The following is a 24,540-nucleotide window of genomic DNA, read 5'->3' as shown; positions in this document are numbered from 1 at the left end:
CATTTCAAAGCATTTGAAATTCAAAGACATTTCAAAGCAGAGCAGAGACCCCAAAGATTGAAATAGTGAAGCAGCCTTAGCGTTCATAGATTCATTTTGGATAAATGACATGTTCCATTTATCTGGAAGATGAACTTCTGTTCAGCCAAAGAAGAATGAACATAGGCTACAGATTGTTCACCCTTGAAACACTAAACACAAAAGTTCACTTACTGCACACAGATTGTAATATTATCCACTCACAGTGGTGGATAGACTGCTTAAAACTTGAAAGTGTTGGGCCCGGAGAGATAGCACAGCGGCGTTTGCCTTGCAAGCAGCCGATCCAGGACCAAAGGTGGTTGGTTCGAATCCCGGTGTCCCATATGGTCCCCCGTGCCTGCCAGGAGCTATTTCTGAGCAGACAGCCAGGAGTAACCCCTGAGCACCGTCGGGTCTTTTGGCATTACTAGTAGTGCTCAGGGATCAATCCTGATGGTTTGTCATTTATACCTTACCCTCTTTCCCCCAGTGCTATCTTTCTGGTCTCTCTACACCTTGAAAGTTTTTCTTTTTTTCATTAGTTTTTGGGCTACACCAGTGGCACTTAGGAATTACTCTTGGCTCTGTGCTCAGAAATTACCCCATGGCAGGCATATGGGTTGCTGTGGGTCAAACCCACTTTGACTGCATGCAAGGCAAATGCTCTCCCTTATCTCTCTTACAGTTATCGCTCTGACCCTTGACACAGTTTTTAAACAGAAAAACAGACAATCACACACTCTCTCTTTCTTTGTAAGTGGTTATCTCTCTCTGCATAGTGGAAAAGGAAATCATCTCAGTATTATGAAACTAGTTGGACATCCTGAAACTCTGAAAAGATCCCAACAGCCCCCTAGGGCTTCCGGGAGCACTTTGAGAACTACGCAAGAGCAAAAACTGCCGGTGGCATTTCTTATGAAATTCATCAGTTTAAATATTTGGTGCATTCACCTGTGCAGCCTCAGATACAAATCTCCTTTCCCTTGACTAGAAAGTTGTTTCATGTGGTGTGTGTCCATGTGTGTGTAAAATGCCACAATAAGAAAATTGATCTCTTAAACCAGATGGAATGTAACCTGCAAAAACAGAAATAAATGTGTTTTGTGGGCTTTGGCTGGATCTGTTTTGTTTATGTTTCCCTGGAAAATGCCGCTCTAGGAGAATTGCTCCAAGTGCTCTATTTTGCTCAGAAGGATGAGGATTGAGAGTCAGGCTTGGAAAGGGACATAGTAGGTTTACTGAGATGAAAGCAAATCCTAAGGAGTTGAGCCAAAGCTTTGCCCTTGAAAAGTAGATCAATCACTTCCCCCACCACTACCAACCCTTCCCTCTTCATCCCTTTCACTTTTAAATAAATGATCTGGATTTCGCTTATCGCTGCATAACTCAGAATTGCCCTCTCCTTGTAAACACCGTTGTCTCTCTTTGCGAAAACCCTCGAACCTCCTGTTAAGGGACTTGACTCGCTTTTTTCTCGTATTTAATTTCTTCGCTCTAGTCTTCAGGTGAACACCACCTCCCTTCCACCCCGTTGCATTCCCCCTGCACCGTTAGGACTCAGTTTTCTGGAAGCGTCTGCAGAGGAGGCTGATTCCAAAAGGAAAACACCAAAAGGACTAGCACGGTTCTCTCCCATCATCTCTGTGCCCTCTCCCCACCGTCGCCAGCCGACTAGAGGGCAGCTTGGGCCTTCCCCCTTTACCCTAGGGAACGTGCCCCAGAAAGGGCGGCCAGCAGGAGCCAAGAGCGGGGACCAAGAAGGAGCCAATGACACCTGCAGGGAAGCCCAGGACAACACTGACCTACCCGGGAGTAGACAGGACGTCACGGCCCGGCTGGACCCGCCCCTGCTGCCTCGCGCCAGCCCTCGACCAATGACAGAGCAGCTTAGTGTCCTTCGCCGGCTGTGATTGGTTTAAAATGTAGGAGGCGTGTCCGGAGGAGGAGACACGTGACGCGAGCTCCGCAAGGTCCCGCCAGGCGCAGGCTGTGGCCCCGACAGCCTTGAACCTGCTCGGGCCGCGAGAGGAGGTCTAAGGGGCCGGGCCGGGTCTCCACCCCTGGCGCCCCAAATGGAGGTGCCCGGCCCGGTGTCCCGGCGCGCGGCGGCGGCGGCGGCCACCATGCTCCTGCGCACGGCGCGCGTGCCCCGCGAGTGCTGGTTCCTGCCCACGGCGCTGCTCTGCGCCTACGGGTTTTTTGCCAGCCTGAGGCCCTCCGAGCCCTTCCTTACCCCCTACCTGCTGGGCCCCGACAAGGGCCTCACGACGCGGGAGGTAAGCCCGGCGGCGGTGGGGGACTGCATGGGGTCCCCCCCTGGTTTGCGCTTGGTCCCCCCACCAGGTGGCAAGAGAGGAAGGAGACAGTGAGAAACTCAGGCCACCGCGGGTTTTCCCTTGCAGGTGACGGGTGTGTGTGTGGGGGGGACGCCCTGCCCCATTTTGGGGTTTGGGGGAGCTGGGAAAGGGGAGCGGAAGTGAACGATTTCTGCAAAGGGCATCGGGACCCACCGGTCCCGGTTTGCTGATGCTGTTGTCGCTTCTCCCCGCACACTGGTTCCAGCGATTCTGAGGTCCAAGGGAATATTTGAGTGTGGGGGTGAGGGTTTGGGAGACCAGGGTAAGGTCCCGGGAGGAGATAGTATTTGGGGGCAAACTCAGTGAGGAAAAAAAAAAAAACAGTTAACACTGTACTTTGAAAAAAAAAAAACTGTACTTTGGACGTGGTCAACGGTTTGGCCACCATTCGAGGAGGGCCAGTCCTGCCCACCCCCCAGCTCCCGAGCAAGCACAGCTTTGCAGAGAAACTTCTCCCCACCCCAACCCCAAGTTCTGCAGCGCCCTTCGGGTGGAAGGGTTTCGCCCTGCTGAAGCGGAGAGTGGGTGGGTGGGAGGTGCATGGAATTAATTTCCCAGGCTTGGGGAGATGGGTGGGGAGATTCCCTTCTCTGGGTTTGAAATTCTGAGTGTAGGCGGCTGAGGGACTCAGCGGCCAGGCCCTTTCACCCCTACCCTGCTCACAGAGGGTGGGTGGAGGGTCATTTGGTGGGGACCCCTGAGAGTTCTTGCTTGGCCCGTGCTTGCCTCACCACATCTCTGTGAGCTCTTCCACTTCAAGCCACTGAGGACTTTGAAAGCACTTTTGCAGCCAAGGTGCCAAGAGTGGAGCAGAATCCGCCATCCAGAACCTTTTGCCACTTGGGCCTCCGGGTGCAGTTAACTCGCTTCCTCTCACTCTTTGGGCCACCCTGGCCCACTTTGTGCAGGGGTTGGAACCTCCTGTGAGCAAATCACACGCCCTGCCCACCCCTTCTGCTCTCTCCAGCGCCCCCAAGGCAGCTCAACCTTAAAGAGGAGGCTGAGTTACACCAGCATTCTTCTAGGAAAGATTCAGAGCCTCCCAGTGGGTAGAGGCAGAAATAAGTGTGAAGATGGGAAGGGTAGACCCCGGGGGGCCCCTGGAGAAATCTTTTCTCCTCCCAGACCTGAACCCCCTCCTTGGATTCCTCCAGGCTCCCTTTTTAGTGGGGCAGCTCAGAGCCCCTGTTGGCCAGAGGCTAGAGACTGTGCCCTGTGTGACTTACTGTGTTCAAGGGCATTTGCCAGGGAACTGCCTGGCTCCAGCGTTTCCTTCACTAGCTCACTCACTCACTCTGTCTCTCCTCTAGCTCCTGCCCACACACAACACACTTCCGTGCCCTGCCACTTTCAGGCATGGCCTGTTTTGCTGTCTCATACCACTGCTGAAGAGGTGGAGAGAAAGGGCCACCCCTTTTTTGGGGTAGTTGTCAGCAGGCTTTCCCCCAGAAGAGGGGACTATGATCACCCTGGAGAAAGAGGAGTCTGCCTCCTTTCCCCACAAAGCAGAAACAAGGTTGCTGGTGCCATCCATGCATGCTGACATGTTATCTGCATGTCTGCTGTAGCTCACTGGTGAAAAGCAGGTGGTGATGGTGTAATAGGACAGTGATAGTCTGGAGCCATAGCACAATGAGGAGGGCACCTGCCTTGCAGCCCACCTTGGTTCAGTCCCTCATATCTCATATGGTCCTTCCAAGCCCTGCCACGAGTGATTCCTGAGTGCAGAGCCAGAAATAAGCCCCGAGTACTGTCAGGTGCAGTCCCAAAATAAAAATAGAAAAAAAGCAAAAGGTGTGCATGTCCCGGCACCTTGTTGATGTTTGAAAGCTGATCTGTTTGGTCACGTGCCTGGCTGGCTCCATGACAACAGATTTGATCAGAAACTTTCCACTGAAAGTCAGTGTGATCTGGGGACTTGAGGACAAGGCAAGGCCACCACCTGGGCATGTTTGCGGATTGTGTCGTGAAGATGGGGGTGCCTGAGAAAGCCTGTAGTTGGCAGTTCTGGCTACTTCTGTAGAGGGCTTGTGTAGAGGGCTCGTGCTTCTGCAGAGCACTAGAAGTGTGAAAAGTCGAACCATTCTGCCCTCCTTCAGTCAGTTAAACAAATGGCGAGAGTTTTTTTGTTTGTTTTGAGGCCACACCTGAATCTGTGCTCAGAAATTGCTCCTGGCAGGCTTGGGAAACCATATGGGATGCCAGGAATCGAATCCAGGTTCATCCTGGGTTGACCGCATGCAAGCCAAATGCCCTACCACTGAGCTATCGCTCCAGCCCCACAAATGGCGAGTTTTAATGGAGAAGGTAGTCATCAGAGTCCAGTATGTGAAAGTTTTGGGGTTTTCTTTTCTCCTTAATCAAATTCAGAGACAAAGGGGAGAGAGAAAGGAGTCATTTCCTCTTTCTCCTCTTAGATTTCAGAGAAAATCAGGGAAAGTGTGAATCTATTGTCCAGTTTAAATCCATAGGTTTGGTTTGGGGCAGTATCCCCGGCTTACTCCTGGCTCTGGGCTTGTTGCTCTCCCAGATGTACTATTGCTTGGATCCTAAAACCTGTAAATTCGTTTAATTCATTTTAGATCAAAACTTGATGAACAGGCAAAAACAAAGTAAAAAGACAAGCCTGTGGACATGGGAACAGGTTGAGAAGGGGGAGGGCACAAAGTGGGGTGTCATTGCTGATCCATCTCACCTGCTCACTGTCCCCCAGAGCAATAATGAAGTCCTAGTGATGGGACATTAGGAGCCTCAGGGGCAATGGGGGGGGGGTTGTTTTCTTTTCTTTTTTTTGATTTTTTGGGCCACACCCGGTAACGCTCAGGGGTTACTTCTGGCTATGTGCTCAGAAGTTGCTCCTGGCTTGGGGGACCATATGGGGCACCAGGGGATCGAACCGCGGTTCGTCCAAGGCTAGCGCAGGCAAGGCAGGCACCTTACCTTTAGCGCCACCGCCCGGCCCCTGAGGGTTGTTTTCTTAAAGGGGTAGGTTCCCAGGGGGCCACTGAGGAATATTTGTCTGAAAGCGAGGAGGCAAGCCGGCAGGGTGGGGGCTTCTGCTCTAAGGGAAGGTCAGACTGGGGTACAGAGGGCATCCTAGTCTCTACCCTATATTAACACAATCATCATCAATCCCTTTCTTGGCAGCCCAGAGCTGGATCAAGCTGGGTCCTTGCTGAGCCCACATCCATGTCCTCACAGCCTACCTTCTACCTTCTCGTGTTCTTCCCTCTTCAGCACGGCTATTTGTGTGAACACATGGCCAGGGACACACACAGCCACGCCCAGAACCACACAGTCATAGTCACACAAATACAATCACACACAGCCACACTGAAACACAGCCACACACAAACTCACAGTCAATCACAGACAGCTTCACAGTTACACATACAGCCAGCCACCCGCAGCCACAAAGTAACACAGTCACACAGAGATACAGTCACACAGTCTAATCGCACAGTCACACAGCCAGTGTCACAGGCAGGCTTGTTGTCATGTCTATGCTGACAGGCCACTCTGCCTCATTGTTTTCTCTCTCTCCTCTCTCTCTTCTCTCCACTCTCCTCTCTCTCCTATCTTCTCTCTCTCTCCTCTCTCTCCCTCTCTCTCCCTCTCTCTCTTTTTTTTTTTTTTTTTTTTGTGGTTTTTGGGCCACACCTGGTGGTGCTCCTGGCTGTCTTCTCAGAAATAACTCCTGGCAGGCACGGGGGACCATATGGGACAACGGGATTCGAACCAACCACCTTAGATCCTAGATCGGCTGCTTGCAAGGCAAACACTGCTGTGCTATCTCTCCGGCCCCCCCCCCTCTCTCTTTCTCTCTCTCTCTCTCCCTCTTTCTCACTCTCTCCTTCTCTCTCCCCCTCTCTGCATGTTTCCGATGGAGTCGGGTCTGTAGCATCTAGTGCCTCTACACAGACTCCGTGTGTAGGACCTGTGAGCCGTAGCATTGTGGGGTGCCCAGGCGTCCACACTGCCTCACAGTGCCCCTGTGTTCAACCAGGTCTTCAACGAGATCTACCCTGTGTGGACGTACTCGTACCTGGCACTGCTCTTCCCCGTCTTCCTGGCCACCGACTACCTCCGCTACAAGCCCGTGGTGCTGCTGCAAGGCCTCAGCCTCATCATCACCTGGTTCCTGCTGCTCTACGCCCAGGGCCTGCTGGCCGTGCAGTTCCTAGAGTTCTTCTATGGCATGGCCACGGCCACCGAGGTCGCCTACTACTCCTACATCTACAGCGTGGTGGACCTGAGCCGCTACCAGAAGGTCACCAGCTACTGCCGCAGCGCCACACTTGTGGGCTTCACTGTGGGCTCTGTGCTGGGGCAGCTGCTGCTCTCCGTGGCTGGCTGGTCGCTCTTCAGCCTCAATGTCATCTCGCTTACTTGTGTCTCTGTGGCCTTTGCCGTGGCCTGGTTCCTGCCCATGCCACAGAAGAGCCTCTTCTTCCATCACAGTCTTTCCACCTGCCAGGACCTGAATGGTATCAAGGTTCAGAATGGGGGTCTGGTTCCCGACCCCTCAGCCAGCCACCATCTTCCTGGCTGGGAGGACATTGAGTCCAAGATTCCCCTGAGCCTGGAAGAGGCACCACTGGGCGAGCCGGTGAGGTTCTGGCTGGAAATGCCCCTGGGGGAGGTGCGGAGTGGCAGAGGGACATGGCAAGGCATTCCAGGAGAAAAGCCACCTTGCCCAAACTCACCAGATCCCAAGCAGCTTCCTGCTCTGGCTCATGGGTTCCTGCAGCCGTGGGCCTGAAATGAAGCTGGTAGGAGAGTGGCCAGTTCATCTCACCCTGGGCAGGAGGCTGCCTCCTGGTTCCAACCAGTTCCTAAAGCTTAGCACTGAGAGATCATCACCCTGGTGGGGCTCTCATGCACTACTAGGGATTGAACCTAGGTTGGCCTTATGATAGGCAAGCACCTTTCCACTGTCCTGGGTCTCCAACTCACTTTATTTATTTATTTATTTATTTATTTATTTATTTATTTATTTATTTATTTATTTATTTATTTATTTTCTGGTTTAGGGGCTATATCCAGGGATGCTCAGGGCTTACTCCTGGCTCTTTGATCACTCTGACAGGATTCAGGGACCATAAGGAATGCTGGGAATTGAATCGGAGTCAAATGCATGCAAGGCAAATGCCCTCCTTGTTAGACTATTGCTTTGGCTCCGTTCACTTTTTTTGTTTTGTTTGTTTTGGGGTCATTTCTGGTGATGCTCAGGGCCACTCCTGGATCTGTACTCAAGAATAATTCCTAGTGGTGCTCAGGAGACCCTATAGAATGCAGGGGATTGGGGCCGGAGAGATAGCATGGAGGTAAGGCATTTGCCTTTCATGCAGAAGGTCATCAGTTCGAATCCAGCATCCCATATGGTCCCCTGTGCCTGCCAGGAGCAATTCTGAGCGTGGAGCCAGGAGTATCTCCTGGGCACAGCCGGGTGTGACCACAAAAACCACAAAAAAAAAAAAAAAAATAGGAAGAGAGAGAGTAATGTGCTTGAGAGAGTGCGGATTTCTCTAGAGGCAGAAAGAGCTCTAGTACCCAGACCAGTAGAAAAGTGGGAAAATCACATCTCAGGAGCTGAGAGAGATCTGTGCTCGGGTCTCTTGTGCATGAGCCGGCAGGACACAAGCGTGCAGCATCTACACATGACACCGGTGAAGTTTCCTGCCCCCTTCTGGTTTATCCCCTTCCTTCTGTGTGGAGAAGTCAGACCTCTCAGAGTGGGCTGGAGGGGCTATTCCTTTTGCCTGGATCTGGCGCGTGCACACACACAGACACCACACCACACAGTCCCGCTGCTGAGCTCTCTTTCCCATTCTCTCCAGGAAGCCAGGACCGAGCGGCTTTTGGTGCTGAAGGTTCTGTGGAACGACTTTCTCATCTGCTACTCCTCACGCCCACTGCTCTGCTGGTCCGTGTGGTGGGCCCTGTCTACTTGTGGCTATTTCCAAGTGGTCAACTACATACAGGGCCTGTGGGAACAGGTCATGTCATCCCGCCAGGCACCGATCTACAATGGGGGTGTGGAGGCCGTGTCCACCATGCTGGGTAAGAGGCCCCCATCTCTGCTCTCCCCTCAGTTTCCAGGACACAGGCCCGAGGCTGACCAACTTGGGCAGTGACAGAGGGAAGGCTGTTGGGAGATCTTCCAGGGTGGCTCTGAACTCATGATTTTGCCCCGGTTTGAAAGTGCAGGGCAGGGCAGAGCCATAAGATAGCAGGGAGGGCATCTGCCCTGCACATGGCAGATCTGGGTTTGATCCCTGGCATCCCATAGGGTCCCCTGAACCTCACCAAGAGCAATTCCTGGCAGAGCCAGGAGTAAGCCCTGAGCACTGCTGAGTGGAGGGAGGGTAGGAGGAAAAGAAGGAAGGAAGTCATTCAGAGAGATAGTACAGTGTGTAGAGTGCTTGCCTTGTGAGTTCAATTCTTAGCACCCCACATGGTCCCTTGAGTACCGCCAGGAGTGATCCTGAGCATCACCAAGTATGGTCTAAAAACAAAATTGAGAGAGGGGGGCCAGAGGGGTAGCGCAGTGGTAGGGTGTTTGCCTTGCATGCAGCTGACCCAGGACAGACCTCAGTTTGGTCCCCAGTGTTCCATATGGTCCCCCAAGCCAGGAGCCATTTCTTTTTTTTTTTTTCTTTTTTTTTTTAAAGATATTTTATCAGGGACCGGTGAGGTGGCACTAGAGGTAAGGTGTCTGCCTTGCAAGCACTAGCCAAGGAAGGACCGCGGTCCGATCCCCCGGCGTCCCATATGGTCCCCCCAAGCCAGGGGCAATTTTTGAGCGCTTAGCCAGGAGTAACCCCTGAGCATCAAATGGGTGTGCCCCCCCCCCCCGAAAAAAAAGATATTTTATCAAACACAAGTGGAAAACACAACTTGAGGCTTTTGTGAGTCTCATTAAATTAAGGTTGTAGAATTCTGTGTTTTGTGCTCCAACTGATAATGCAGATAGGGAGGAATGCGCTACTACAGAAACAATATGTACATGAGAAAATAAATAAGCAACTCCTAGATGATGTTATTTTTCCCTCTAGTCCAGTGTACTTGTTTTTTGTTTTTTTTTTTTTTTGGTTTTTTGGTTTTGGGGTCACATCCAGCAGTGCTCAGGGGTTCCTCCTGGCTCCACACTCAGAAATCGCTCTTGTCAGGCTCGGAGGACCTTATGGGACACTGGGATTTGAACCGATGACCTTCTGTATGAAAGGCAAATACCTTACCTCCATGCTATTTCTCTGGCCCCCAGTGTACTTGTTTTGAAAACAACAGAGATGTAATGAATAGTTCCCTATTTTAAAAGGTAACCTTTTAATACAACCTTTTATCCTCTTTAAAATGGATGTACAGTATAGTATTTCCTCCTAGCTCAAAGCTGAATATTCTCCATTATTTTAATAATTTTTTAGGTATGTCAATTATACCAACAAATTTCTTCAATCCCCCACCTTTGCTTCTACCACTACTTCTGCTATCTCTATGATCTGTTTGTTCATATTACCTTCTCCCCTTTTTCTATTTTAGTCACTGGTATCTCTGTACTTAAAAATAAAAATAGTTCTAGATTACAGCAAATTCAGATGGTCCTGCTCCATAGCTTGCTTCAGTTGAAAGGTGAAAGGAAGAAGCATAAAGGACCAATCATGGGTTGAAATCAGGCACTACCAGAAACCCAGTTTGTGATTGAAAACGGGCTCTTGGACATGTTCCTGGTAGACAAGTCTTCACTAGCTTGCAGAAAAGGAAGAACTATTTCACAAACACCACCGGGTTTGAATTTCTAGAGGCTACCCAGGCCAAGAAAACATCCCTGCAGTGCTTCACCACACATTCATTGCTGCAGTACTCATTGTTCCAGTCCTTACAACAGGAGGGTTTTCACAACCAGACCTCACACATCGAGGTTGGGGTGAGAGCATCACAGGAGACCCACTCACCAATTCAACATCCATTTGAGAAGGAGACTCAGCCTCTGGAACTACATCAGTGATCAACTCACAGAAGTCTCAGAAGTGGTTGCTTCCACTGTATGGACCCCAGGGCTGCTATTCAGAGGCCGCTCAGGACTGCTTTCCACAGCCGGGGGGACTAAGGTAGTCTGCATTTTTAGAGTAGGTGGAGGCACAAATTTGATCTGCAGAGGAGGAGGCTGCTGCTGTAAATTTTTTTGAGCTTTCTGAGGTGGGGGCTGTTGCATGGCCTGAAGTGGAGGAGGCTGTTGCAGGGTGGTCACTGTGGCTGAGCTGGAGGTTGAGGCATCTGTTGCAATGGAGGGGGTTGTCGGGGTGGAGGCAGTTGCATAGAAGCAGCCACTGCTGTTGCTGCTTGCAAAACTGACCGCGTAACAATCTAAGCTTGTTGACTGGGCTGGATAGTGGCTGTACTGGTTTGGCCTAGTTGAAGGCCACGGGAGGTTACCACTGTAGCTGGGATAACGGTCACCATCCCTCCTTGAGACATGGTAATAGAAGAAGGCAACATCTGTTTAGTAATAATTAATTTGGTGATATTGGGCTGACCCCCAGGCCCAGGAGAGGCTTGGCTGGCCACATAGGATGAAAGAGTAGAATTGACAACAATGGAGGGTGACAGGGCAGGGGGCTCTGTTGAGGCTGGTGCTGGAGATGCTGGGTCAACAGTAGCCATAGATGGTGGAGAAGGAGTCTGTGATGATGGCACTAGATCCAATTCCACTGTCTCCACAGTGGCCTGACACTCTTGATTGTCTTTATAAGCTGCCAGAGCCTTCAGATACTCCTTAGCAGCTTCAGTTTTCCTTTTATACACCTGTTTTTGCTCTTCGCCAGGACTGTCCCACATGGAAGCCACAATTTTTTAAACCTCCCCAAAAGTGGCTTTGGGATTCTGTCCCTTGATGGCAGCCTGAGTATCACAAAAGAATAAAGCATAAGCTGAAACTGGCTTCTGAGGTTCATTAGGATCTTTCTTTTTTCTCTTCTTTGGGGCCTTCTGCTTTTTCCCTTGTTCTACCACAACTGTTTTCTGGCTGGGAAGTTGCCTTCGGAACTCCTCAACACCATCCTCATGAAGTGAGCTTGTAGGTGAAGGGGTGCTTGAAAGATGATCTTCAGGTGACTGTGCAGGAGGCAGGATGGTGCCTCCTAAACTCAAACCAAGCTGAGAACTCAGTTCTGACTGATCAATGGTTGTCAGCTGGCAATGCCCCATCAAGCCAGATGTCATATCTGTCATTGGTACATTAATTGTAACTGGTAGGTTGGCACTATACTGAGTTCCTATAGAATGGTCCAAGTCCATGGTCAAGCCCCCACTCAGCAGCTCCCCGCCCTGTTCTATCAAGCCATGGGTCATGCCCACAGGCATGTCCAGAGTCTGGACCCCGTATTGGACTGAAAAGCTGCCATCCTGAGAGGAGGATGGGTCAGCCAGGTCATCAAAGTGTCCCACTACATCTGAGACAGCCAGTGAGGGATCAGAATCCAAGGAGATAGGCAGGATTTCAAATTCTTCATCACCCAAGCTTGGTGTATGGAATGTCTCGGCCCTGGACAAAAATGGGTGTGAGGGCCCGGTGATCGTCAGGTAATTGTCCTTTCCTCCGGGAAACTCCATCTTCACACAACGTTCAGCCTGGTTCCCACTCCCCTACGTTGCACCCAGCACCCCCTCAGAGCCGAGTGATGTCCAGGAACCATTTCTGAGCTCATAGCTCAGAGTAACCCTTGAGTCACCGGTATGGCCCAAAAACAAGAACAAAAAAAAAAAAGAGAGAGAGAGAGAGAATTAAAAAGAGAAAGTGAAGGAAGGAGAAAAGAAGGAAAGAAGATTGGAAGAAGGAAGGAAGGATGAAAGAAGGAAAGAAAGGACAGACAAAACTTCGTTCTTGGGGCCGGAGAGATAGCATGGAGGTAAGGCGTTTGCCTTTCATGCAGAAGGTCATCGGTTCAAATCCCGGCACCCCATATGGTCCCCTGTGCCTGCCAGGAGCAATTTCTGAGCCTGGAGCCAGAAATAACCCCTGAGCACTGCCGGGTGTGACCCAAAAACCAAAAAAAAAAAAAAAAAAAAAAAAAAAACTTCGTTCTTACTGCTGCCATTATCTCAGCTCAGAGTAGAAGCTCTCCTTAACTCTTCTCTACAGTGCTCCTCTGCCAGCAGAGGGGACCCACCATCTCCTATGTGCTCTTGACAGCAAGTGCTTCTTCCCGCCACTGTCTCAGCACCAGGTGCTACCCTAAAACAGCATCAAGGCTCAGGGCCCTTCACTAGCTCATCCGAGGGCCCTGGTTCCTACCTTTCCCAGAATCACCTCTGGCTAGTAGGTCATGGTTCTTCCTTCCCCCCTTTCTTTCTCCCTCCCTTCCCAGGGGCAGTCGCTGTTTTCACCGTTGGTTATATAAAGATTTCCTGGTCTACATGGGGCGAGGTGGCGCTGGCCCTATTCTCCCTGCTCATCGCGGCTGCTGTGTACATCATGGACATGACAAGCAGCATCTGGGTGTGCTATGCCTCCTACGTGGTCTTTCGGGTCATCTACATGCTGCTCATCACCATTGCAACGTAAGTGCCGATGTTTAGAAGCTCTGGAAAACACTGGGGCATGTGGGACTTTTCCATTTCTGGGTTGAGTTTTTGTTGTTAGTTTTGGTGCCACACCCAGAAGTGCCCAGAGCTTACTCCTGGCTCTATGCAATCTAGACTCAAACTTGAATGGGAAGCATGCAAGGCAACTTCCTTAATCCACAGGAGTCTCAAACTCAATTTACCTGGGGCCACAGGAGGCAAAGTCAGGGTGATCCTTCAGTGCAAAGTCAGTAGTAAGCCTTGAACATTGGAGGGTGTGACCCAAACAACTAAAACAAAACAAAACCAAAAAAGATTCCTCTAGGATAGGGCCACAAAATGTTGTAAGGAGGGCCGCAAACGGCCTTCGGGCCTCGAGTTTGAGACCCCTGCTATACTATCCAGCCCCCACTTTTTTGGTGGGTTTTGTTTTGGAGCCACATCCAACCGTGCTCAGGGCTCTCTCCTGATTTCATGCTCACAGGACCATAAGGGGTGACAAGTATTGAGCCTGGCAATTCTCCCCCTCACACACACACACACATACACACGCCCCAACCAACCATACTATCTCTCTGTCCCTTTCATTTCTTTTTTGGTTTTTGGGTCACACCCAGGGACACTCAGGGGCTACTCTTGACTCTGCACTCAGGAATCATTCTTTGCAGGCCTGGGTGACCATGTGGGATGTCAAGAATCAAACCCAGGTTGGTCACATACAAGCAAATGCCCTCACTGCTGAACTGTCATTCTGTACTGTACCAGTCCCTCCCTTTCATTTGTTTTGTTTGTTTTTGGGCCACACCCAGTGACGCTCAGGAGTTACTCCTGACTATGCACTCAGAAATCTCCCCTGGCTTGGGGGACCATATGGGACACCAGGGGATCGAACCTCGGTTTGTCCTAGGCTAGCACGCGCAAGACCTTATGCCCTGCACCACTGCTCTGGCCCCTCCCTTTTATTTCTTTACAGACGAAAAGTCCAGTTTTTCCTGTGAAAAGCAGCTGTTCAGAGGCTGCATGGCAGTACTGGGCCAGCTTGCGTTTCTTTGGGGAAAGCCATTTCCAGCCTTTATATTTCCTTGTTCCCATTGTTTACAGATGTTTGCACAAGGCAGATGATTTAGCTGCTAAATTATCTAATTTAGCTAATTTAGCACAAACTACTCCTCACTTACTAGCGAAGGGGATTGGGAGAGGAGGATGCTTAGCCCATTTAATGCACAAACGGCAACCCCCAGGGCGGGATTTACACCCACTCACTGTTCTCCATTTCCCTACTCAGCTTTCAGATCGCAGCCAACCTGAGCATGGAGCGTTATGCCCTGGTATTTGGTGTCAATACTTTCATTGCCCTGGCGTTGCAGACTCTCCTGACTCTCATTGTGGTCGATGCTAGTGGCCTGGGCTTAGAGATCACCACGCAGGTAAGATTCTGAGTCCAGCACCTCCAAACAACTTGCTCCATCCGTGGGCGTTGGTGCAAACTTAAAGGAAGTGAATCCAGATAGTGGGAACCATGCAACAGTAATGCTTCCAAATTCCTTCAGTCCTTCTCCCATCCTGAGTTCTGTCTGCTCAGGGCATATATGAGACTGGTGCCTTTATATTGTTGTTTTGGGGCCACTTTTGGCAGTGCTCAGGGGTTATTCCTGGCAGGTTCAGGGGGACCCTAAAGAATGCCAGGGATTGAACCCAGGTCAGCCATGTGCAAGGCAAACGCCCTACCTGCTGTGCTATCTTCCAACCGTATTCCAGCCTTTTTTGAAAGAGGCCTGAAAGCCTTTTTGTTTGTTTGTTTGTTTGTTTGTTTTGGGGGGGTCACACCCAGTAGCACTCCTGGCTCTACGCTCAGAAATCACCCCTGGCAGGCACGGGGGACCATGTGGGATGCTGGAATTTGAACCACCATCCTTCTACATGCAAAGCAAACACCTTACCTCCACGCTATCTCTCTGGCCCCCTGAAAGCCTTTCTAAGCTACCTGCCTGCTGCTCCCTTATTTGTTCATCTTTTCTCTCCTGTTTCAGTTCTGTGCCTGGCAGCCTGTCTTCCAGGTCAGAGATGCCCTATTTCTTTTCTGGCTCTCTGCCTCCTCCCCTCTTTGTTTAAATGATCCTTTGCCCTCTAAGGACTTCTTTTTTTTTTTTTTTTTTTTTTTTTTTTGGTTTTTGGTTTTTGGGCCACACCCTGTGACGCTCAGGGGTTACTCCTGGCTATGCGCTCAGAAGTTGCTCCTGGCAACATATGGGGACCATATGGGACGCCGGGGGATCGAACCGCGGTCCGTCCTAGGCTAGCGCAGGCAAGGCAGGCACCTTACCTCCAGCGCCACCGCCCGGCCCCTCTAAGGACTTCTTAATGTGTCCTATGGAGAAGATACCTGGACAGATGCTCCAGGGCCATGTGCAGGCTTTGCTCCCTCTAATGGACTTTCTATCTTGGGCTGGACTGACCCTGTGCCTGAGAATTAGTGACAGTTGACCCTGAAGAACCTCCCTCACCTTCACGAGTCCTTCTCTCTGGTCCTTCTGCCCTTCCTTATTGTTTCCCAAGGGTGCAAAATCCAGTACAGGAGCATTCATTAACTATTTTCTCCAAAGATCTCAGAGAGGCTGGAGCGGTGGCTTAGCGGTAGGGCATTTGCCTTGCATGCGGCTGACCTAGGACGGACAGTGGTTCAATCCTCCAGTGTCCCATATGATCCCCCAAGCCAGGAGCAATTTCTAAGCACTTATCCAGGAGTAACCCCTGAGTATCACGGGGTGTGGCCCAAAAACAAACAAACAAACAAAAAGATCTCAAAGAGAATTACTGGTAAGGGCAATTGTGCCAGGTTCCCCCTACTTTTTATTGTTTGTTTGGAGGTTAAACCTGGCAATTCTCAGGGCTTATTCCTGGAATCACTCTCTGGTGGTGCTTGAGGAATCCTGTGAGGTGCCAAGGGTTGAACCTGGGTTGGCCACATGCAGTATAAGCACCCTTCCTACTGTACTATCACTACAGCTCCTCTTCGCCCACTTTATTTTTGTTAAAAAGAGGGCACATGACAGGAGCAGACCCAGAGACAATGAGTGGCAGAGATGCTAAGTGGTGATGAGTGCAGGTTGAACTCTCAGGGCCCCATGGCAGAGCCAGGGTTCAAGCCAGTATGATTAGAGCTGGCATGCAGCTTCACAATTCTGCTGCAGCCAGCTGCCTCCAACATGCCAGTAGGTGAGCTCTGACTGTACTAGTCCCCTCTGGCCAGTAGGTGAGCTCTGGCTGTACTAGTCCCCCCTGGGATCTCCCAGCAGTAAAATCCCCTCAGACAGCAGATCACCTTGCAGGGATGAGGCTCAGCCATTGGTGTAAAGAGAGGAGACTGGGTGGAGATGAAACATTAAAATAGGAGAACCTTGCCACTATCACACCTTTACTATATTTTTTTTACTCTTATCCTCTAAGGAAAAAAAAAATACAACTTACTGAACTTAAAAACAAATAACTGTAGTAGAATGCCTGTCTCGAATACAGGCAGGGGATGGGAAGGGGGAGGGGGTAATGTTACACTGGTGAAGGGGGTGTGTTCTGGTTATGACTGTAACCCAACTATGATCATGCTACTTAAATAAAAAATATATTTAAAAAAAGAAAAAAATAAAATAGAAAAAAATAAGAGAATCTTAGGACTGGAGTGATAGCATAAAGTATAGGGCATGTGCCTTGCACACAGCTGATCTGGGTTCAATCTCCAGTATTCTATATGGTCCCTCAAGTTTTCCAGGAGTGATTTCTGAGCAGAGCTGGGAGTAACCTTGAGCATGCCAATTGGCCCAAAGAACAAAAATAAAATAAAAATAGGAAGAGACAAGAAAGGGGGTTCTGTGGGCTGTGATGAAACTCAACCACTTCACGAATAAGGAGCAAATTTCTTGGAGCTTGTGTTCAGATGTGAAAGGATCTGGCTCAAAGACTAGATGCAGGGGCCAGGTGGTGGCGTTAGAGGTAAAGTGTCTGCCTTGCCAATGCTAGCCTACGAAGGACCATGGTTCGATCCCCCGGCGTCCCACATGGTCCCCCAAGCCAGGAGTGACTTCTGAGTGCATAGCCAGGAGTAACCCCTGAGCGTCACCGGTGTGACCCAAAAACCAAAAAAAACAAAAAAAAAAAAGACTAGATGCAGCTGTACCCAGCACAGGGACAATCTAGGGGGCTTCAAGGACTAAGTATAATCTTGGGCACTTCCTTTCTACTCCGAAAAGGTAAATTCTAGGGGGAAAGGCTAAAGAAATGGTTTTATTTAATTTTGTCTGAAAAGGGAGGGTATATTTTATAATTTAGGGAACCTCTGTACCAGAGTCTCAGTTGAAATAGCTTATAAGGTTTGGTATTTTTCATTGGTTATGTTGACCTGAGAAATAATCCACTTTTTGGCCAAGTAATCCTGTTCAGTGGTCCTCAAACTTTATTTTTGTTTTTGTTTTTGGGTCACACCCGGTGCTGCTCAGGGGTTACTCCTGGCTGTCTGCTCAGAAATAGCTCCTGGCAGGCACGGGGGACCATATGGGACACTGGGGTTCGAACCAACCACCTTTGGTCCTGGATTGGCTGCTTGCAAGGCAAACGCCGCTGTGCTATCTCTTCAGGCCCATGGTCCTCAAACTTTTTAAATGGGGCCAGTTCACTGTCCCTCAGACCGTTAGAGGGTCAGACTATAGTAAAAACAAAAACTATGAACAAATTCCTATGCACACTGCATATATCTTATTTTGAAGTGAAGAAACAGAATGGGAACAAATACAATATGTGGCCCATGGGCCGTAGTTTGAGGACCAGTGTGTAATCCTATAAGCCAAAAATTGACCATCTGCTGCTCTCTTCTGGGTGAGAAGAAAAGTGTTTGGTCACCAGAGCTGGGGCCTCAATTGCACCCACTTCTCAAGAAGAGTCCTTTTAATGACACCAACATTGACACAAAATCAAACACTAACCCACTGACCGTTGCCTCTCCCTTTAGTTCCTCATCTACGCTGGTTATTTTGCACTCATTGCCTTGGTCTTCCTGGGTAGTGGCGCCATCAGCATCGTGAAGAAATACCGGAAGCAAGAGGACCCCAAATCCAATTCTCCCATAGCTCCCTCCTAAGTGATGCTGCTTCTCCTTGCAACAGCCTCTGCACAGCACCTGTGCACAGATACATTGCACTTTTGGGTTGTTGTTTTTTTTTTAAGAGCTCGACATTTATTTTGTGGATGTGTTTAATGGCTTCTATAGAGCTTGCTGTGACTCTCAGCATCAGGCTGTCCAGAGGCACAAGCCTAATTGATCCTGTGGAGTTATGTATCAGTGCTAATTTGTGATTCAAAAGTCAGTGGAGTTTCCAAGCGGAGTAATCAAAGGGGTGTATGGGTCTCAGACTGCAAGCACATCTGTTTAGCTAGACTCTGGGCTTGGCTGCATGCAGGCCCAGCTGGGGTCACGTCCCCTCTCCTCCCCTTTATTCTTCTACCCATGGCATCTGTGGGTCCATAAGAAAAAGAAGAAATGTTCCCCCTCTCCCCCTGGCCTTCTTGGCTCTAGTTTGTAGGTCCAAACCAGGAATAGATGTGTATTACTTCTCATTTTAAGTTATTTTTTAAAATCATGGTATGAATGTTATCATTCCTATTAGATATTTGTATCACTTTTCTTTAGAATGACGTTTGCATTATTCATATGCTTCCCAGAGAAGCTCATTTAGTTTGAAAATCAGGCAAGTTTTGAGGCCTGTCAGTCACCTCAATGAAACCACCTTACCGGAAAAATTCAGGTAAAATGGCTTAGATTTTTATTCCTGCAGTACAAAGGACAGTTCTTGTCACTTTCTTTTTTTGTTTTGTTTTGTTTTTTGTTTTGTTTTGTTTTTGGGTCACACCCAGCAGTGCTCAGGGGTTACTCCTGGCTGTCTGCTCAGAAATAGCTCCTGGCAGGCACGGGGGATCATATGGTACACCGGGATTCGAACCAACCACCTTTTTTTGGTCCTGGATCGGCTGCTTGCAAGGCAAACACCGTTGTGCTATCTCTCCGGGCCCGAGTTCTTGTCACTTTCAACGGTGAGCCCAGGCAGAGAAACCAAACCCATTTGGTTTTTGTGTTCCCTTGGATTTCTAACAAAAGAGAGTATTTTTTTCCTTCAAATAATTTCATCTCCAGTGAGAAATTTCTATTCTTTGTCTTTTGAATTTAAGATAAAGATGTCACTAGGAATTGAATGATTCCAAGGCCTATCTCGTAAAATTGAGCCTCTTTTTTTTTTTTTTTTAAATGTTCAGGACCTAGGATAGGTTTAATTCCTGCCTTTTTATAACAGGAAATTCACTTGTTTCTAAAGTGGGTCATCTTGCATAACTGTTTATAATGAGAATTGCTAGTGATTGCATTTCCATGTTACAAGGGAGTGAGGGGGGAATGTTCATTTGTATACATTGAATTCTGAATTCAGTCTATCCAGTAGCTGCTAGCATATGTGAAATGTGAAGACAGTTTAAAATGAGATATATTGCCTTATCCTGAAAGCACTGGATGCAGTGGCTGTCAGAGTGTGTTAACTTTTCTGGAAGGATAGACATCATGAAGAGAGTTGCACTGGCAAAATCCACATATTCAGCTGAGTTAAGCAAGAATCCCAGGAGAGAAAGAAGAACATGAACCAGTTGTTTTCATTCACATTCCTCTCTGGTTAAATAGAAAAAGAACAAGAGCTAAGGATGGAATAGCCTCCATTATGTCTGCTCATTTTGTTGTGTTTTGTTTGTTGTTGCTACCTGGAGAATTGTACTCAGAAACAAGTAGAAAAGTGTGGGAGGGGTTTTATTTAATTTTTTAAAAAGAAAAGGAACCATCTAACAATCTAGTTGTTCACATTACCAAGGCACTATTGCCCTGGAATTGAATTCAAAGCTTGTAGTACCCAAGGGAACCTGGTACATTTTTTTTTTAAATAAAGCCAGTTTTAGGTTGGTTCACTTCTCTGTTACGTGATGATGTTTGTAGAATACCCATCCCAATTTGTACTAGATGCAGTTTTGTTGAAAAGAAAAAATAATTTGTTGTACTTTTTATTCTGTTCTGTATATTATAAAATTATTTATACCAAATAAATATTTTTCAGTATATTTTTTCTTTTTTAAAAATCAACATTATTTTAAATGTATCTTTTGCTTAGAGGTTCCTTCTATCTCAGGCATGGAAACAGTCATTTCTTGAACAATCCATCCTACTTGACCACCCCACTGTCCCATCTCACAACCCATTGCATTTGCCATTTCATCATCACCAAAGCCATTCAAGTTTCTCATGCCTACCCACCCCCACCTTAATCCTAGGATTTTCTATTCCTGTTGGTACAGCCCTGGACTCTTAATATCATCCAGATTGTAAGCCTGCCAAGCAGGGCTCAGGAATTTTTGTATTTTGTTGCAAGAAATGCCCTAATGCTGTATGTGAATTATATGAAATGTAACTAGCTACCTGCTAGTACAATAGCTTAAATGCTCATTAAAATGAACCAAAAAAAAGAAGAAAGAGTACATCAGCATCAAATCTTAAGATTAAAATGCCTTTCAATGATCTGCCGTCCTCCTGGCCACTTTTTTCAAAGCCTTGTATTTAAATGAGAAAATGTGGAGATTTATTGACATCTCTGGATGCCACCACCCCTTAAATAGCTTTCATGTATCTGACAAGTTTTCAGTGGGGAAGGGAGCAAGCAGCATCTGTGGTTGGAGTATTCTAACAGTAAGACACTCTTTGATAAAGTCACTCTGGTGGAAGAGTTGGAGATGCTAGAAAAGAACTGAACTGCTCTTGGAGAAGTACCTCAAGCTTCAGTTAGTGGAGAATCTCCTCCCTGAACTCATGAAGGATGGAAAGAGCATGGGTGGAGCCAGAGTGATAGCACAGAGGTAAAGGCATTTGCCTTGCATGCACCCAATACAGGACAGACCCTGGTTCAAATCCCAGCATCCCATATGGTCCCCTGTGCCTGTCAGGAGCAATTTCTGAGCACAGAGCCAGGAGTAACTCCTGAGCCCCACCGGGTCTGAACAAAAAACAAAAACAAAAACATGGAAGAAAAAAATTCAATAAAAAAATTTCAATCAAGGGGCCCGGAGAGATAACACAGCGGCATTTGCCTTTCAAGCAGCCGATCCAGGACCAAAGGTGGTTGGTTCGAATCCCGGTGTCCCATATGGTCCCCCGTGCCTGCCAGGAGCTATTTCTGAGCAGACAACCAGGAGTAACCCCTGAGCATCGCCGGGTGTGGCCCAAAAAAAAAAAATCAAAATAGGGGATTCGGAAATGAGTGCTCCCCCTAACTTTGTCTATTTAGAATTTTTAACTGACTGGCACACAACTGCACTCCAAGAAAATCTTCTTTGACTATTTCAAAGGTTTTTAAATGTCACACACAAGCACACATACCCACAGAGCCCAGTTTTATTTTATTTTTTTGTTTTTTGGACCACACCCAGTGATACTCAGGGTTAGTCACAGCTCTACACTCAGGGATCACTCCGAGCAGTGTTCGGGGTTAAACCCAAGTGGGTTGTTACCCACTGACCTATCGCTACAGCTCCAGGGCTCAATCTTAATGATTTGGAAGGATCTAGAGAAACACCTGCAAAAAAGCCCCAACGCTGACTATATGGGGGGGAGCTTAAATGCATGCTGAGGTTAATAAAAATAGCACAGGCCCAGCTGCAATTCTGAGCTGCATGGAGGACCACCCAGATCTTATCAGATGAAAACACCCAAGTCTTATTAGAAGCATGGATGTTGAAGAAGGTCAGGAGGGATCAGTTAAAGGAGGTGGCATTCAAGTTGGCTCTGCAGAAATGGATGGGAAGGGAAATACGATGAAGAAAGGTGGAGAAAGGGACTAGGGATGGCATAATTTTACACAGGTGTAGCAAAAATTGGAAAATTAGGAAGCAAAATCTTTTGGCATAAGAAACAGGTGTCTCTACCCACAAAGCTCCTGCCATAGGACCAACTGCAGACTCCAGGCACATTAATTTGTCTAACTCCAAAGTCTTTTTTTACAAGGTCCCAGGAAGAGTTCTTCTCTTCTATCATGGTTTTCACTGTCAGGTTTCAGTACTTAAAGATAGGTGTTAGTATTTTATAACACACCAAGGACACACATATTAGAAGGCTGATGTTTCAAGAGAGGTTACTAATGAGAAGTAACCTCATGGAATCCACAGCGAGCAAATACAACCAACAAAATCTATGTAGTATTTCTAGGAAGGTGGCTGGGCAGTGTTCTGACATCTAACTCTGCCAATATATACTTTTCTGAAAAATAAAATGTATACTTACGTTAAAAAAAAAGATAGGTGTTAGTAAATATGCTATGTCAAAATCACGATGTCCAGAGGTGTCTCCTGGTTTCATCTCACCATTATGTGGCCAGGCAGCTTATTCTTAGATGACCTTCAATTTTCCTAGGCCAGTCCTCCTTCCTTTAATAGTTTCTCTGTTATGTCAGGGATACCCAGACTTGGCCAATGTAATCATGCAAAGGTTGAGTAAATATGATGAGCCTATGTAGGAGTGTCCTGGTAGGACAGTGTCTCTCCCAAGTAACTCTTGAACTTTTCTTGATGCTGAGAACGATTGTAATCCCACCTCTCAATCTTCTTGTAACCTGACCTACAAGAAAGAGCCTCCCATTTCTGGAAGGAGTCTTGGGAGGTAATAAAAGCCTTTGACTGGAAGGAAAAAGGAAGAGGATTTGCCTGGATGGAGGTCGGAGGAGAGATAGCTGAAAGAAGCTAGACGCAGGGCAAGCTAACAAGACCATGTTTAAATAGGTTTAAGATTATAGGCCACACATGTTGGCTAGGGCAAATAAAGCTGATACTTCCTGAAGCCTGGCTGTGAGTGAGTTGTTTTTTTCTGGGGGGGGGGGAGCACACCCATTTGATGCTCAGGGGTTACTCCTGGCTAAGCACTCAGAAATTGCCCCTGGTTTGGGGGAACCATATGGGACGCCGGGGGATCAAACTGTGGTCCTTTCTTGGCTAGTGCTTACAAGGCAGACACCTTACCACTAGTGCCACCCACTGGCCCCGGGAGTTTTATATCCGAGGCTCTCCTGAACCCAGATACCCGCCAACTGGAGGGGATTTGGAGCCATGTGGCCTGCGATGACAGAGAAAGGCCCCTCCAACACCATCCACCACAATCCAAGCCCATCCAAAGGGTTTCTTAATTATTTTATTCAACAAACGATTGAAGCCTAAGTCAAGTCATTATGGCAACTCTTCATCCAGGTAAAGAGAAGGAGGCATTTCTCAACGATTGCTAGTTGTGAGTGGGATAATAACAGTTAAGGGGATATTATGGTTTGGGAGACATACAAGCAGCTGCTAGGGCAAGAGGAAGACCTTGACCAAGTGATGAGACAGAGCTGACCTGAAGTTATGCCCTCAAGATTCTAGAATACTTCAGTATCCACCTCTTCTCCTGCCCCATTTGTGAAATGGAGAAGCCAGATGGAATTCTGATTAATACCTTATGCTGCAAATGAAAAAATACTGAATGTGGTCACTCCTGATTTAGCAAGTCTGCAAACGTAGGAACCTTTCCCCCATGCTTCCTTGTATGTGTATTTTGGGGTAGGGGAGAAAGACGACCAGGCAGAACAGCGTTGTAGACAGGATACGCTAAGCTCAGTGAGAGGCTAGGGTGTATTGTGTGTGTGTGTGTGTGTGTGTGTGTGTGTGTTGTGTATGTAAACATTTTATGGGATTATTATGTTACTGACCCTACCCTGATCGGTGATTGTGCCCTACCCTAGGGTGTGACCTGGCAGTCTGCCCCCACCCTAGGGTGGTACCTGATTCTGGGGGATAAAAACAAGGGTCTGTAGAAGGTGAGAGGCTTTTGGCTGGAACTAATGCTGAGTCTTTGGACTTCAGTCTTGTCCACCGAATAAAGCTAATATTTCCACAAGCCTGACTGTCTGCGAGCTGTTTACCCGCTGTTTCACCTCAGAACCATCGGCTGACGGTGGCAGACGAGTGCTCCAAGCTGGAGGGGAAAAACCTCATTCTCCATCCCTCCATCAGTCAACCTCTACAGGGGCTGAACTGCAAAGTGTGTGTATACAGATGAGCGGTGGGCGGGGCCTGAATTCTTCCCTGGAGCTAAGGCGCTGGAGAGGGAGAGGAAGGCTGCGTCGAAACTCCGCCTCCCAAGCAACACAACTAGAGGGAAACTTTGGCAGTCTGAGGGCCCCAGCTGCTAGTTATGACAATCAGTTGGGTTTGCTTGTTGGTCTGGGGATGGGGTTGGAATCCAGGACCGCTCAGGTGCCAAGCTGACACGATGCGATGCTCAAGGCTGACTCTTGGCCCAGTTCACAGAAATCACTCTTGGAGGGCGCACTAGACGGTATGGGGTGCCTGGGATCCAATCTGGGTCAGCTGTGTGCTAGGCAAGCACCTTACTGTACTATCTCTCCTATCACTTTTTTTTTTTTTTTTTTTTTTTGGTTTTTGGTTTTTGGGCCACACCCGGCGGTGCTCAGGGGTTACTCCTGGCTGCCTGCTCAGAAATAGCTCC

At 48.3% G+C, this 24,540-nt stretch overlaps 1 protein-coding gene and 1 pseudogene across 1 annotated transcript; one reads left to right on the top strand and one right to left on the bottom strand.

The window, feature by feature from the left end:
- The first annotated feature begins 1,996 nt into the window (after positions 1-1,996).
- SLC19A2 (solute carrier family 19 member 2) lies at positions 1,997-18,281 on the top strand. The gene is made up of 6 exons (XM_049776662.1): positions 1,997-2,297; positions 6,385-6,987; positions 8,219-8,441; positions 12,746-12,938; positions 14,227-14,368; positions 17,941-18,281. Exons 1-6 carry the CDS (start codon positions 2,094-2,096, stop codon positions 18,067-18,069), a joined length of 1,494 nt encoding a protein of 497 aa, XP_049632619.1. The 5' UTR covers positions 1,997-2,093; the 3' UTR covers positions 18,070-18,281.
- Positions 9,691-12,027, bottom strand: LOC126013397 (TOX high mobility group box family member 4-like; annotated as a pseudogene).
- Positions 18,282-24,540: the final 6,259 nt, after the last annotated feature.

Source organism: Suncus etruscus, chromosome 7, assembly GCF_024139225.1.
Source record: "Suncus etruscus isolate mSunEtr1 chromosome 7, mSunEtr1.pri.cur, whole genome shotgun sequence".
NCBI lineage: Eukaryota > Metazoa > Chordata > Mammalia > Eulipotyphla > Soricidae > Suncus > Suncus etruscus.
Note: the sequence above shows the minus strand (reverse complement) of the source record. Positions and strands in the feature narration are given on the sequence as shown.